At 37.3% G+C, this 17,321-nt stretch overlaps 2 protein-coding genes across 3 annotated transcripts in view; one reads left to right on the top strand and one right to left on the bottom strand.

The window, feature by feature from the left end:
- Window positions 1-17,321, top strand: part of LOC114653624 (dnaJ homolog subfamily C member 13) — a 331,290-nt gene that overhangs the window by 156,262 nt on the left and 157,707 nt on the right. The gene's annotated exons all lie outside the window — the stretch shown is intronic.
- On the bottom strand, window positions 3,492-4,840 carry LOC127528430 (zinc finger BED domain-containing protein 4-like). The gene is made up of 2 exons (XM_051929223.1): window positions 4,288-4,840; window positions 3,492-4,075 (listed from the first exon to the last, which is right to left on the bottom strand). Exons 1-2 carry the CDS (start codon window positions 4,771-4,773, stop codon window positions 3,611-3,613), a joined length of 951 nt encoding a protein of 316 aa, XP_051785183.1. The 5' UTR covers window positions 4,774-4,840; the 3' UTR covers window positions 3,492-3,610.

Raw genomic sequence — 17,321 nt, 5'->3', positions numbered from 1 at the left:
TTATTCGCTGCACCCAATTGAGGTCGTCCTTTTGAGGCTCGCCTTTTTGTGCGCGCCCTTATTGAAGGATGCCTGTGCGCGCCCTTATTGAAGGATACTGTCTTGTACGTCCGCTGGGTTGTACGTCCATAATATACGTCCGTACGTCCGTAATATACCTTTAATTTTCTCTGGCGGTAATATAGGTGTGCGCGTCGGTAATATGCCTTTAATCTCCTCTGACAGTAATACTGGCTTGTATGTGGCTGTAATATGCATCACTGTATTGTGTACCTTTAATTTCCTCTCGCAGTAATACTGGTTTGTATTTCCGTAAAACGCCTCTAACTTTCTCTGACAGTAATATCACGCATAGCACCGTGCCCCGCGCATGCGCACTTCACCAGAAGAAACCCACACACAGACACCTGGACGCACATAGGGATTTTATATATATATAGATAAGTGTGGGAATATATTAAATACAACACAATGACAGATACAAGAATACAAATCCGGCACGTAAAAAAAAATATATATATATCCCTCCACCACAACAACACCTGTACAATAACACCTGTACAATAACAAAACCTCCCTTCCCCTTCAAACGTATAACAAACACAAATAATACCAATGTATAAGTACTGAATGATAATGAATGCGAAATTGAGTCCGGATAAATCGCTGTCCAGAATACGGATGACTGATCAAAAATGTATGTGTTTAATTCTCCCGAGTAAAACAGAACGACCCCACCGTGCTTCCTTGGCGAATGGTGGATTATATTGTCTAACCCCGGGGTTTATGGCAATGATGGTGTTGTCGTGATTTCAGAGGAATGAGAATCAAACTGGAACCAGGCGCGATGTAAATAATAGAATGATCGGTTGTTGATACTTGAAATCTCTGTCTCTCTCCTTCCTCCCTCTTTTTTCCCTCCTGATCGTTTAAATAATGAAGAGCCGGATGTAACTGAAAACAATTCCGGCACTGATGTGTCCAGGGGTCGCTGCCTCCCCGCTACATCCTTCCCCGTTTTTCATTACAGGGACGACATTTAAAAAGACACATATTAGTTTAAACGGGGTGCTGTGAGACGCAACTGGGTGCAAACACTATAAACAACAATACGTATGTGGCCCTGCTACAATGTTATAGGTACTATAGTTGAGTACCTATCCAAGTCTAGATTTAAAACACAATTAAAATTTCCAGTTATGTTTATGAGTGCTTATATTAGAACCAGTGCAAATACTTTTGCATATGTTTTCTGTAACCTACTTTAAAAGGTGCTCATATGTTTACCAGAATTACTTTAGAATTAAAGTTCACCACCACCATGACATAGGATCGGATACTGTATGTGTTGATACAAGTGGGATTATTTTATGGATTCAGATTAAAATTTATCATGTTTCTTGTTTTATTATAGCAGGAATAAAAGATGTAACAGATCCAGTCTCTATTCAGTTGAAACTGGTCCTTGTTAGGTGAGCCTTCTGTAGAAGTACTGTGTTAGTCTTTAAGTCTGTGAGATGGAATAATGTTTTTTTTCTCTTTAAATTGTGAGTGAGACTTTGGACGTTCCAGCTTTCAAAGTGTTATAAGAAATGAGTAAGGGATATCTTTTTCATGACCCAGCCAGGGACACCAAATAAATGTGTAGGATTTGAGAAGAGCTGATTGATGTTAATTAATCAGTTAATGATATTATTTGGTAAGTCTCCCAATTTACTTTATCTTTCTCTGTAGGAAGGTTTTCTGGCCATTAAACTTACTGTATATCACGGTAACTGAAGCATATTCATTTTAAGAAACAGAATAATACACTGTAGAAAATAGGATGCAAGACAGATGAGACAACAAACAACACAGAAGAGTCTGGCTGTTTACTGGTTATTTAGAGATCTGAATTGTCTTTGCTCAAATAAGCAGTTTTACAACACCATGGCTTTAAGAATGAAGTCTGATGCTGTCTGGAGATGCATGTTGTTGCTCCAGGTAGAGGACTGTTCTGCATGGGAATGCGCTCTTGGTGTTTATTACATGGTTCTTTATTCATGGTGTGATGTAATGCTGACTTCCTCAGCTCCCTGTTAGGCTTTTTGCTGTGTTCTCCGTAACTTCATAGGGACAAAAATGTTACTCTTTCTGGCACAAGAGTGTAGGTGCTGAACTCTCCTTCTCGAAGTAATGGCTGTTTCTCTGACTGGGCTGAATAACTGGCACAGACCTTGCCTTGGATAAGTGGTTCTTGGAGCTATTTCAGAGCATCCAACTTCAAGGTTGTATGGAGAGTATTCTAGAAAGTTGATTCAGTTCATCTGGACATAGTTCTTTTCCATTGAGATACGTTACATCACACATCCAAGTGACTTCCTCAGTCTCAGTTGACTGCAGGTTTCTCCAACCTTATAAACAGTACCTTTGCATAATGACCGAAGCTAGCACCTTTGACTAACAATGGGCCGTGTGATCAATGATATGCAAATTGTCCATTGATCAATGGCCATGAGTACCATTCACAGAGAGTTGGGGAATGGCTACGATCACAGCATTGTAAGATGGTGAAAGATCCCCTTAGATACCCTTAGGCCCCCTCCTTGGTTCAGTGATGGTTGTTCCTTTTTCAAGTAAATGGCCTCCTTGACTCCTCGCTCAATCCAGGGTTCCTCCCTGTCCAGGATATGCACATCTTCATCACTGTGAAAGAGTGACCACTGTCCTGTAGGTGTAAATAGACTACGGAGTTCTGGCCTGACGAGGTAGCTCTTCTGTGTTGTGCCATCCGCTTCGCCAGTGGTTGTTTGGTTTCCCCAATGTGTAATTCACGGCAATCCTCTTGGCACTTAACTATGTAACTCCCCCCAGCTCTCCTTCCCCATCTTGTTTCTCCAAGTGAGGCTAGGACCAAACAATATAGAGTCCCAGTCTGCCGACAGTCCAGGAGACAGAGCACACCTAAAACACAAACTGTGGCTACTGTGAGATGCCAGCAGTTAAATGCCATCAAATCTTCTTGATCGTGTCCAGGTACTCGTAGAAAGTAAACAAAACCTGGAGTAGAATATGGAACATTCACCTCAAAAGGGAAAGCAAACTGTATTTAGATAGTTGAGAATGATATTTCAAGAGAAATCTACTTACTTATATATTACATACTTTACATATATATAGCTTTTAGGGGTGTGACGAGACACTTTTCCCACGAGACTGGGTTCACGAGAACGAGACGAGACGAGACTTTTAGACATTTTTTTAAAGAAATCTTCAATGTTTAAATATATAGCAAAAATAGCCTTTTATTTAACTGAAAAACACAAAATGCAAAAAATGCATGTCCATTTTGAAATCAACTTTATGAAATAAAACTTCTATTTTGATGAATGATATGCAGTTATAACATGTAAACACTGCAAAATATTTTGCCACAAACTGACAGGCAATTAATTGCACAATAAAATTAAATAGTATAAATAAAAATAAATAATAACACAAATATCCCTTTACGTGCAATTAACCATAATTAGTGTAACTATCAAAGTAGTGCTGTCTTAAAACTCAGAGTGCAAAACAATGAACAAAATTTTCTTAAGCATGGAAAAAGAGCTAAGACCTAGGTAATGACCTATACAGAACAGCCTAAGATATGGTCATGTTCTTTTTTTAAGAATATAAACATGTCTACATTTTCTGGCAGCAATTGTGACCTCTGGGCAGTAACTATGTCTCCTGCAGTTGAAAAGACACGCTCACTTGGAACAGAGGTCGCAGGAATGGAAAGATATTCTTTGACAAGTGGAGACAGCAAAGGATATTTGGAGCTGTTTTCTCTCCACCATGTCAGAGGGCAGCAACTAAGTGGGATAGATGCCTCTCTTCTGTAAAGTTCAGTTTCCCTCTCAATTCCTTTGCTGGGCTGTTCTGTCTTCGAGAAAGAGTCCCCTAGCAGATCCTCAAGTGCTGTCTTCTTGGAAGCAGGTTCCTCTTCTGACTCAGCTCCGCCTTCAGCTTCAAGAGCCCCCTCGCCCCCATGTGTGGAACAATGAGCTGATGCCTCTTCCTTGCGCTCCATACTCTTCTCATCTGTGGGCTTTAAGCAGCAGAAACACTGGCTTTAGCATTAGCAAGCAGCAAAGCAGTCCCCCTCTCTCTTTTAACACAAATACACTCACTCTGATGCTCTCGTGTTTACAACACACACACACACACACACACAAACAAGCATGAACCTATTAAATCCATTAAAATTTGGTATTGGGAAACATAAATCTTCTAGGGAAAAAAAAATCAAGTCAATGATACCTGGTTTTGCTGCAACTGTTCCACCCTTTTCTGTATCCTCTGAAAGACTGCCTCACGCTGGTTGCAGTCTAGCTGCGGTAGAGACTGGAATCTTGGGTCCAGCGCAGTGCTCTCCAGCAGGTAGTTGTATACATCCCCACTGTATCTGCCTGAAATATTACTGAGAATTGCTCTCTTTGTGTCGGCCACAGTGGGGGAATCACTGTCATTTGGTGCCATATTTTGTTCTATCATGTTCTTCAGTGGCACGATGAGAGACACTGTGGGCCTCTTCTCTTCACACAAGACAGTGGTAGCTGTCTTTAAAGGATTCAGCAGCTTCACAAGAAATTCGGCATTGACAATGTCGCAGGTATCCAGTGTGTCAATGTTTCGGGCATTTTGTCTTATTTCTGGGCTGGTGAGCGCTGCTGCTATAGCAGCCTGCTGCTCCAGGTAACGAACCAGCATATCCAATGATGAATTCCATCGCGTGGTGACGTCCATTATTAATTTGTGCGGTGGCAGTTGTAGCAGCTTCTGCTTAGACGTCAGTACCGCAGCAGCTGTCGAACTCCGGTGAAAAAAAGCAGTTACACGTCTCACCCGCTCGAGCAAACGAGTGACACGCGCAACACCGAGGCCAGCCTGTGTAGCGAGATTTATTGTGTGCACAAAGCATTTGACGTGCGTCTCAAATCCTGCCTCGCGCACAGCCACATCCATATTACGCGCATTGTCTGTTACAATAGCGAAGCAATGGTTTGGCTTTTTAAGACCCCACTGAGTGACAGCTTCTTTGCCCCTGTGTGTGATTCAAAAAGTGGGCGCGTCTGCAGTACAAAATGTACCATTTCCCAATTACTGTTGATAATGTGGGCTGTAATTGTGATATAGCTCTGTGTACACCTAGAAGTCCAACCGTCAGTAGTTATGGCGATGGTTTCTGCCTCTTTCAGAGCCTGTACAACGTTTACCTTGCACTCCTTGTAGAGGGTCGGGACCACCGTGCGAGTAAAATGTGCGCATGACGGGATGGCATACTTTGGTTCCAGTGTGTGGATTAGTCGCCGAAATCCCAGATTTTCCACCACAGAAAATGGTCTCATATTGGCTGCAATGAAAACGCCGATGTCTCTTGTTATTGCCGTGGCTCTTGCATTGGATGGTGGAAGTTTAGCTGCAAAGGCATTTGTTATGGTTGTTTGCCCTTTCATGCGAACTGAATTGCTTTCCGTTTTCTTCACAGGTGCAGCTTTTAGTAACGAGCTGTGGTTGTTTTCTAAATGCTTTTGCATAGTGCTTGTGTTAGCAGAGTTGTACGGTATTAATTTCTTACAGTGTTTGCAAATTGTCTTTGTCTTGTCTGTCATTTTTTCGCCGTTTCTTATTTCCACAAGGAATCTAAAATGTTGCCACACCAACGATTTAAATGTTGCGGGCGCATCTTCTATCCTTACTTCTCCCTCACACTCCATCATGCCAATAACGCAAGGATATCGTCACGTTCTCGCGAGACCAGACGCATCTCACAAGACAAATCTGATCTCGCGAGATCTCGTACCACTTTTATAATGTTATCAAAAAAAGTTGAAATGTAATGCAGATATTCAAATAAGCATGCACATTTATATTTATATATGCATATAACCTGCAAACACACATTCTCCCTTAATTTTAATGGTTACATGTGTATTTCATAAAATATACTGTGTAGTATAAGAATTATACGCACTAAATGCTTACCCATATTAATCTATCCTATATTATGTGTAAACTATTATTTTATCGAAGCACTGTAAAATAAACAAAAGATTAAAATGTTACCAATATATTCAGATGAATAGAAAAATAGTATAAAAAAGAGTAAGGCAAAATAATGGCAAAGTTTTATATTTAAACTGATGATTAACAGATAATTAATCAAGCCCTTGCACATTACCGGTATCTGTTTTTATATTCATATAAATACTTTTATATTTATAAATATTTTTATATTATATTTATATTTTTATATATTATACACACACAACTTGACTCCTGCATTTAGAGTGCTCATTTCATGTTTTAAAGTTTGTTGAAATCAATATTTTTAGCTCTTGTTCTACTTCATCTGGAGAGGGGAAAATTCAGGATTGACCGTCAACCGTTACTTTGAATCTAGCCAGAAACAGAAGATTATATTTGGTTTCGTCTCTAATCGATGCTGTTTAAAGCAGTAAAATGCAGCCTGTTTTGCAGCAGGTATGACAGATAAATCTGAGAATGTACAGATTTGTTTGTTTTTGACTATAATCTCACCCCTCTGTTTATGGTGAAATATAACATTTTTTTTTAACCAATTGTTTATTGATTCAAATTGTTAAACTTCTAGGTGTCAAGGGATTTGATCCATTCAGACAATAAGCAGTAAAGATCTCTGTGTTGGCCTTAAAGTCTTTTCCCACTATTTTAGTGTATTCACATTATCAGATGCCAAGTAGTGTCCTTTACTTGAGCAAATGTTTACAAATAGTGTGTGTTTATTTGCCCTGTTATGCCTAACCATAAAAAATATTATCAGTGGCTATAGATAGAGAAATGAAACTTAAATATTGCAGCTTGTCATTTGTAGAGTTGGTTTTTATTTACATCTAAAATAAACAATATCCAAATTGAGATCCCAAACTAGAAATTCCAAAATTAGCAATCTTTCAAAATCTGAAACTTTTTGAACGCATTCAGTTTTTTGAATTTTAAGCTGTACACCAACACACGAGCGACAAGTGCTTTTCCCGGTGGAGGTTTGAGAGCTGCGGGTGAAAGATGTAATAACAGCTGCGTGGCCCTTCCAAACTGCTGTGCTTGAGGGTGAATGAATGACAAGATAAAAAAAAGTGCAGTGCAGCACAGCTTAGAGGAAACATAGGCTCCCATGCTTTGCTGGTGCCAGTTTGTTATCAACCATTGTTATCCCAAGACCTATGTACAGTAACCTTTTAATCAAAACTCAGCATTGTAGGTGGTGACTAAAAGCTTGCCATTGTTTTTTGTTGCTGTTGTTTAACAATTGATACAGGTATTCTGCTTCTGCTACTACAAAAAAACTTTGTTTCATGTACAACATTTTTAAAAAATATTTGACTAAATTACCTTCAGTTACATGTCTAACATGTATTTGAAACACAAATAAATGTTGTGTTTAGACTAGGGTCCCATCCCCAAGATAGTTCATTATGTATATGCAAATATTCTGAAATATTTCTGATCCCAATCATTTTGGATTAGGGATGCAGAACCTGTATTAAGATGTAGGAAAGTCAAAAACTAATTTAATTAAAGTTGAACATTAAACTAAGACATATTGTTTTCTTGATATTAAAAACTGTGATACTGTATTAATAAACATTTTCCAATTAAAAAAGTATAACGTGATTTTCAATACATTTGGAAATTCCAAGTACAGTAATCCCTCGCTATATCGTGCTTCGCCTTTCGCGGCTTCACTCTATCACGGATTTTATATGTAAGCATATTTAAATGTATATCGCGGATTTTTTGCTGGTTCGCGGATTTCTGCGGACAATGGGTCTTTTAATTTCTGGTACATGCTTCCTCAGTTGGTTTGCCCAGTTGATTTCATACAAGGGACGCTATTGGCAGATGGCTGAGAAGCTACCCAACTTACTTTTCTCTCTCTCTCTCTCTCTCTTACGCTGACATTCTCTGATCCTGACGTAGGGGGATTGAGCAGGGGGGCTGTTTGCACCACTAGACAATACGGACACTTGTCTAAAAATGCTGAAAGATTATCTTCATGTTGCTCCCTTCTGTGCAGCTGCTTCGTGAAGCGACATGCTGCATGGTGCTTCGCATACTTAAAAGCTCGAAGGGCACGTATTGATTTTTGATTGTTTGTTTTTCTCTGTCTCTCTCTCTCTCTGCTCCTGACGGAGGGGGTGTGAGCTGCCGCCTTCAACAGCTTTGTGCCGCGGTGCTTCGCATACTTAAAAGCCAAACAGCCCTATTGATTTGTTTGCTTTTCTCTCTCTTTCTGACATTCTGTGCTCCTGACGCGGACTCCTTTGAAGAGGAAGATATGTTTGCATTCTTTTAATTGTGAGACGGAACTGTCATCTCTGTCTAGTCATGGAGCACAGTTTAAACTTTTGAAAAAGAGACAAATGTTTGTTTGCAGTGTTTGAATAAAGTTCCTGTCTCTCTACAACTTCCTGTGTTTCTGTGCAAATCTGTGACCCAAGCATGACAATATAAAAATAACCATATAAACATATGGTTTCTACTTCGCGGATTTTCACCTTTCGCGGGGGGTTCTGGAACGCAACCCCCGCGATGGAGGAGGGATTACTGTAGATAGTGAATTACTGTAGGTTTAAATAAGGAAAGGTTTTCATTGAAAGCTGAGAACTGCCTCAAATGAAATTCTGACTTAATAAAGACATTCAGTATAATATTTATGTAATATTTTAATAACTGAAACAGAGCAATAACATTTAATATATTTAATTAATAATAATTACAGGTGATAAAAGTTGCCAATTATTTTGGTTGTCATTTAGTTCCACTTTTACATATTACATTCAGCACTTCATTGAAAAAGAATAAAATTAATCCCATTTTGAGATATGCTAATGTTGGATGAAAGACTTAAAAATTCAGTAGTGAGGAGTTATTTGAAATTCAGTGTTACAGCATTGTTATGCATGTCTGCCAATAGAACTGCATCACTGGTGTTTATTGTTATTGTTATGACTACTGACAAAAGTCGCAGGAAGATTTCTGAAGTGTACAGGGCTATACTGTCTGCTCAGGTTGAGACAGATTCTGCAAAGCTGATAGGACAATGCTTCACAGTATAGATGGGCAATGAGCCAAAACATACTGTGACAGCAAACCAAATGTTTTTCAAGGCAAAGAAGGAGAATCTTCTTCAATGACCAAGTCAATCAACTGACCTCAAACCAACTGAACATGTATTTCACTTGCTGAAGACAAAACAGGAGGCAGAAAGTCCAATGAACAAGCAGCACCTGAAGACAGCTTCAGTAAAGGCCTGGCAAAGCATAAGTACAGTGGAAACCAAGCACTTGGAGAAGGCCATGTTTTCATTGACTGCAAAGAATTTTCAACAACAAAATTTATTTATATACCATATTTTCATACAAACAATATAGCTCAAATTGCTTTACAAGATTAAATAAAAAGGAAGTAAATATCTCTCTATTATAAAAAAAAATCCTGTGGGAGGGAATGACTAGGAGACGATACGTGATCTTCATGTTAAGATCACAGTAGATAGTTAAAAGACCCGCGAGGACCTTAAACATGAGACTTTGTGCCAAGAGATTGACCCAGGACTGTCTCGCGATGATGTAGAACATGAGATTCTTGCAAGACACGCCCTATTTACTATCTATCAAATAATACAATGGGGCAGAAAAACATTCAGTCTTGTGAAGGATTTGAGCACACACAAATCCAGGGTCTCAGTGCATATAAAGTGTATAAGGACAATACGTTATAAATGAAACGTCAACGACTAAGGCGAAGAAGAAAGCAGCGCGGGGAAAAGAGACTCAAAAGTGTTGGAGAGAAAAAAGAGCAAAAAAGAAAAAATAATCTAGGTGCAAATTCAGAAAATAAGACAAGTAATTATCAGCCCGTAACAAGTGGAATTTAAACAAAGCACGTCCAATCGGGCTCAGAATTAAAAGAAAGAGTAAAAGACAAAGTAGAACTTCATAAAGACGTTCACAAACGTTGGCGCTATACACATGCAGAGCAGATTATGAAAGCAGTGGAATTCGAAAGTCTCCAAAAAAAAAAAAAGTAAGTTAAAGAATATGAAAGTAGGAAAATTAGAAAGTATAAAAAAAGAAAGTACAGATCGCAGTAGCGCAAACAAATGGAAATTAATACTCGAAAAATTTAAAATAATCACCGCGGATATAACGGTGTCATTGGAAAAAAAAGCAGGACAAAGTGAGGTCAGAAATAAAAGACAGAGTAGAAAACAAAGTAAAACGTCATAAAGAGGTTGCAAAACAAAAGGGCCAAACACATGCAGAGCAGGTTAGAGATAATTCAGGATAGGTTTCTCTGTTTGGAATTTCAGCACAGACAAAGTGATCTGCATCATCATCAGTTAATAATTTTTTTTGCAAAGTAACCAATAAATGCATGTGAGGTAAAACACATTTTTGAAATTCTCTGATTTAAACTTAAAAGCCTTACATTATTTTCATACTTCTAACATATCACCTGTGTCCATATATTCGATCTCTATTCGTCTTTTAGTTATTTCTGCGAGTAATGATTTCTCTTTTTTTTTTTTTGCGCTAATGCGATGTTTACTCTTTTTTTTTTGATAGTCATTTTTTTCTACTTTCATATTCTGTATCTTGCTCTGCATGTGTTTCGCGCATACGTTTTTGTTTTGAGTCTTTTGAATTCCAGTTTTCATTATCTCTAACATGACAAAGTCATTAAACACATATCTCACTGACCTCATTTAAAAGATTCAGCATATTGGGACTCGAGAGATTCCAAATATTGTTTTTACATAAGTTTTGAAATAAAAGTGAAACTAATGAAATAGCAACAATTCAAAGAAAAAAAAATCTTAAAAGTTTGTATCCGGAAAACCAAACACAGGGGTTGGCGAGCAAAGCGAGCAGGGGGCAAGCCCCCTAGTATAAAACATAAACAAGAGTAGGCAATAATATATATACAGTATGTAACAAAGAAAAAGGTAAGGTTGGATGGTCAGGAGGACTGAAAAAAAAAACCTCTGCATGGGTGGCCAAAAGACCCCCCCAATCCCCACTGGGCATTTTACCTAACACAGATGGTCTAGATCAATCCTCCTTGTTTAAAGGCATCTTATATAAGAATTTGATGATGACTGTCATGTAGACATCTGGAACATCCGTCATTCAATCCATAAATGCAGGGGGCAGCGTAGTACCTTGATCAGGCAATGGTGACGTAGCTCACCACCTTAGAAGAACTGGAAAAGACAGCAGAAAATAGTACAGATTAGTACAGAATTGCAGAACTCATAGGAAAATGATAATTCAGTACCGATAAAGGCTTATAGGAATACAACTAAAATGTAGCTACGAAAATTCATTTTAAAATCATGGGTTTTTAGCAGTTTTTTTTAACTTGTTCTTCAGTATTAGCCTGGCGAATTGCCACAGGTAAAGTATTTCAAATTTTAGGTGCATAACAGGAAAAGGGCGCCTCACCACTTCTTTTCAGGTTGGCCCTTGGAATTACAAGCAGGCCTTCATTTGAAGTTCTGAGGTTATTGCTTGGAGTGTAAGGGGACAGACATTCCAATGTATAGCATGAGGTGAGATTATTTAAGGCTTTGTAAACCATTAGTAGTAATTTATCATCAATTCTAAATGGCACGGGTAACTAATATAACAATGCTAAAACTGGTGAAATGTGCTTGGATTTTTTTTTCTAGTTAAGATTCTTGCTTTTGCCTTCTGCATTAACTGTAACCAATATCATTCTTAGGTAGTCTTGTAAGGAGTGCATTACAGCAATCTAGCCAACTGAACACAAAAGCGTGAACTAATTTTTCAGCGTCTTGTAAAGGTATAAGAGGTCAAACTTTAGCTAGCTATATTCATTAAGTGAAAAAATGCAGTCCTAGTAATCTGATTAATATGTGATTTAAAATTTACATTGGTCAGAGCAAATAGTTACCCATAAATTCTGTACCTCTAACTTAACCTTTAAGCCCAAGTGATCAAATTTATTTCTAATAACCTAACTATGTCCATTTTTGACAATAACTAAGATTCCTGTTTTCACCTTATTTTGTTTGAGAAAGTTACAGCTCTTTCATTTAGAATTGCAAGCATGACACAGGATCAGAGAGCCATTTTCATCAGTGTCATCAGGCGGTTTTGATAAATGCATCTGTTTATTTATCTTTTTTTTTTTTTTTTTTTTTAATACTTGTATTTTATTGAAATCACACAACATTCCATACAAATAGATCAATTTTACAAGAATAGGATTGAAAACAAATCAACCCCCACCCCTGAGAAAGAGAGCATGGGCAGCAGAATAAAACTTAAACCTAGTAAAAATAAGTAAATGGATAAATTAACAAGTGAATATAGATAAATGGAGAAGAAAAAGAAAAAAAAAAGGAGAATAGGGAGAGAATCTGCTTCCTCAGTGCTGTGTGTTATCTACATTGCTGTGGTAGCTCACCAAGCACTGAAAATGATCATTATATTCATGATTATGTTAGTTTTTCTGAATACTTTTTGCCCATGAAAATGGGGGGATCATGTATAAAAATGGCTGCCATTTCTAATTGGCTTATATAATGTTTTTGTTACATGCCTTAAACTAAAACTGCAATTCTACAATTTAATCACATATTGATTAATCCGTTGTGGTGACACACGGAGGCAAAATTATGAAAATTGTATCACTGTCAAAATACTTAATACATTTAACTGTAAGCCATGTGGTAAAACCTCTTTTTACTATCAATACATACATACATTAGAGCCACAAATGGTTAAATTAAAGACATCCTTTGGGAAGAATGGTCACCTCCTATCTCTAAAAGACCAAAATATTCTAATGCTCCCATATATGTACTTTCATCAGAGTCCAAAAATGATTCCAAACTTTAATATTCAATAGTACTCAAGTCTAGATAATATATGCCTCTCTAAATTGGTAAAAGATTATCCTCAAATCACTTTGCATGGTAAGATATCTTGTCAGACAAAATGCCTAATCAAATATATCAAAGTCAAGAATAATTAGCAAAATTCATACTAACATGGTGTTCCATTAGCTATTGGAGATTGTTCAAATTATTGTACCAGTAAAAATACTTCAAGTGGTCTTTACTGATTAAACCAAATTATATTGAAATAAAAAGGAAGCTGAAAAAAGTATTTTTGAAAAATCTGTCTTCTGTGAACTGCAGCCATTGATCATAGAACTTGTGTACACATAGTTGACAGTTAGACATTTATGAACAAGAATACAGCACGTACATAGAAGACTGCGGCTTGCAGTTTTGACATTAGTCCCTTTTTTTTCTTACAAGGAGTGAAGTATGTTATTGTCACTATTTTCCAAATGCTGAGCCTTCTGAGAAATGTAGGAAGTATCACTATGTTTTAATTTTCTTATGGTAAATTATTCATTAGTGTTGAGTAAGGGATTAATTGTATTGCACAGTGTGTTGGTTATACAAATGATAAGAGCAAGTTGCCAGGATTGTGTTGCATCTCAAGCAGGGAAATATGTCTATAGTTAAAACATTTTTTTTCTACATCCTTCCAGGGCACACAACCCCTGCATCAACTGTTGTAGAAGGCAACTTGTAAATTCGTATTAAAGTATATAATTCCAAACTTCTAATTTGCGTTGTGCATGAAACTTCAAAAGTGGTGTTTTGTGGCTATACCTCACACAACAATTTTGGCATGGACACTCCTTCCTTTTGCATTATACTGTTTCTTTGCTAGTCCACAGGGCAGGGCATACTACAACCTTAGTGAAAGGAGCATTGGGTTTCATGATCCAAAACATGCACACGAATTATGTTAGATTTTATTAATCTTGCTAGGCACTCTCTTTTGCAATATAATCTGACTGTAGCCCTCCATAAGCAGACCCAATACTCTGTGATGTAAGCTGGTTAAAAGCACATACAATGTAACTAGCTTTAAAGAGGTTTCAGCTACAGGACAAACATAGAATTAGGAAACTATCATTTGTTGTTGAAGTTACACACTTATGATATTAGGCTTTATTAGTGAAATATAGCTACATCTTTTTATTTATTTGCCCTTAACATCCATTTCTACCTTTACATACACACATACAGTAGGGTTATACACTATGCCAAAATTGTAGTCCTTTAACCCCACTGAATGGTACATTTTCAAGATAGCTTTGTGCCAAGACTCTCCAGTTCACACCTTCAACTCTAAATTATATCACTAGGCCTGGGTTCGCTTCCCGGGTCCTCCCTGCGTAGAGTTTGCATGTTCTCTCCGTGTCTGTGTGGGTTTCCTCCCACAGTCCAAAGACATGCAGGTTAGGTGCATTGGCGATCCTAAATTGTCCCCTGTGCTTGGTGTGTGTGTGTGTGTGTGTGTGTGTGCGTGCGTGCGTGCATGTGTGTGCGCGTGTGTGCGCCCTGCGGTTTCCTGCCTTGCCCCCTGTGTTGGCTGGGATTGGCTCCAGCTGACCTCCCGTGACCCTGTACTTAGGATATAGTGGGTTGGATAATGGATGGATATTCTTTTTTCTGCCTGATGAATTTCTAAGGTTTGGCTTACATTGTAGTGAGTTTTGATAGTACATACAGTATTCAATGTCCCACTTCTTTTGTCTGTCCGCCATGCTATTTCTTTTGCTGATGGTGGCCACTAGAGTATATCTAGAAGCAGAAATGTGTCAAAGGTTAAGTGATGCTACATGAATGCATTCCATCAAAATGGCATGATTCTTTGGGGAAAATAAAAATCGTGAATATTTAGCCATCTTTGATTTTTTGTTAATTTACTTGTAAACCAACAATCTTAAAAATGATATTACCTGTTGAAAAACACAATTATTTGACTTTGGACAATCTGATATACTGGTAGAAATTAAGATTATAATTTAGTCAAGATCAAGCAGAGACTTTATGCTGTATGACAGCAATTATGGATGGATGCTACTGTGTTTCCAGCAATGTAGAAAATAAGTATATACCAAGTTAAGTTTAAACACACACTCTATTTATGTAATTTCAGCTTTGACACACTTTTCATTGCATACACGATGTTTTTTAAATTTTTCACATGCCTCTGTGTTTAGAGACTTAATAAAAACTTTAGTGTTTGGACTCATAGTTCATATTTCAATTTGTTATAGTTCACATAATCCAGGGCCATTTAATAAGACTCATGAAGAACTCCCACAGCACAAACACGGGAGTGTTTTAAATAGTGTTCAGCTTACTTTCTGTCTCTCTCTCTAGGTCATTTTCTCAATTGCTGGGCACCTCTGAATGTTTACCCATGAAAAGGGGGCATTGCTATATGGTAATTTAAAACTTTTGCATGTAAATTAAGGAAGGAGTGCTATATACAAAATTCATCCCATCTATCCTTCCATCCATTTTCTCACTTTTTCCATATTAGGTAGGGCCATATGGAGATATAGATTGTCCCAATGATTTTCTAATTGTTTTAGTTAAAAATAAAAACAGAAAAACGTAAAGGTACTTAATGGTGAATGCTGAAACAAGTTTCTTCATTGTTAGTTCTCATAATGTTTGTCATTGTTTCTTTTTATATTTGAAATAGTACAAAGGCAGACCAATAATGAAAATTCAGGATATGTTTCAGGAAAAGAGTTGTGTAGTAGAGTGGAACCTGTGTCTTGTAGATAGTCTCCAAAAGAGTGCTGGCAAATATGTAAATATTGGTGCATTTTGAAGATATTTTTTTCATTTGATTTGATACATACTACTAACAAATGTATTGTGGTCTGTTTGGTAAAACTAGTTTCATTTCAGAAATGAATCTGCCAGTCTTGACATTTATTGCTGTTGTTTATGGCTTGCTCTTCAAAATTAACCACGCCATTTAATATACCTCTGTTGTAGGGCCATCGGCACCCAATACAAAGAGATTATTCATCTAACAGGCTTAGATATGTTTATACGTGGTTTGTACTGGGTTAGCTGTAATTTGCATCATCAATATAAAAGAAAATTCAGTATTTAAAAGTGTTCATTCAGCATTTGCAGTAGGCATAATGTCCCTGATACTTGATAATATAGAAGGTTTGAAGAAAATAAAAGACAAAATGCATTTCTTAGGTATCGAAGTGGTATTGAAGTCTCCTCCCAACTACCAACAGAATACTTTTCTACTGTATGAAACTGTGCTTCACAAAAATGGTCATTATTCACATTTAAACATTTTAACCAAAGGCCCTATGATAATTTTTTATATAGGTACTTTGTTTTAAAAACTATTTTACTATTCCTGCAAGTACTGTTCATTCAGGATGACACAATTTAAATATTAAAACTTTATTTTGTCATTCATTAATAAAATAATATGATTTGCAATACCTAAAAATGCAAGAAAAAATTAAGAATATGAAACATTAAGAAATAACAAAAGTACTGTTTACCAAAAAAGACCAACACACCAGGGGCCTAATGTATAAACGGTGTGTATGCACAAAATGTTGCATATGCCCGTTTCCTCGCACACTTTGAGATGTATAAAAACTAAACTTGGTGTAAAGCCACCCACATTTTGATGGTTGTCCACTACATTGCGTACACATGTTACTGCTCAGTTTTACAAACTAGCGGCACCCAGTGTTAAAATGCAGTGCTACTGTTTCTGTGTCATTTACCTTTTTCATAATTTACCTTTTTCATATTTGCATCAATGACGCGGGATTTATCAAATACACCAAAATTGCATATTGTTTACAAATTTAATTCACTTGATTGTAATCATTCTGTAACAATATAATGGTGCATGGAATGGCCATACTATTCCAACTACCATATCTGCTTTATCTTTGTTAGAAGACATAGCAAATGGAAGAAATAGAAGAGAGCACGTTATCTACAGATGATGATGACTGGTTCTAAGTCGATTTTGATTTCCATGAGCTATCCTCTTGTAGCTTTGTGATGAACTGGCACCAGCTTTATAAAGGCAGACTTTGAGGAATTGTGCTCTACCTGCTCCTTTGCAAGTTCTGTTCACTCTCAGGTTTTTAACCACAGGAGCTTTTCAAGGTGAACTTGCTGACCGATTGGGTATTTCACAAATAACACTGAGCCGCACCATGCCAGCTCTATAGGATGGTATTATCTGCTTGTCTTCCAAATAGATAAGATTTTCTTACACTGTGGTTGAACTGCGAAACATCAAAGTGGAATTCGCAGCAATGTCTGTTTTTCTAAATGTAATCAGAATGGTCAGCTGCACGCACATTGCTATTGCAACGTTGCTGGACAAGTTGCATCAGCCAGG

Source organism: Erpetoichthys calabaricus, chromosome 6, assembly GCF_900747795.2.
Source record: "Erpetoichthys calabaricus chromosome 6, fErpCal1.3, whole genome shotgun sequence".
NCBI classification, from domain to species: domain Eukaryota; kingdom Metazoa; phylum Chordata; class Cladistia; order Polypteriformes; family Polypteridae; genus Erpetoichthys; species Erpetoichthys calabaricus.
This window is presented reverse-complemented; position numbering and strand designations above follow the sequence as displayed.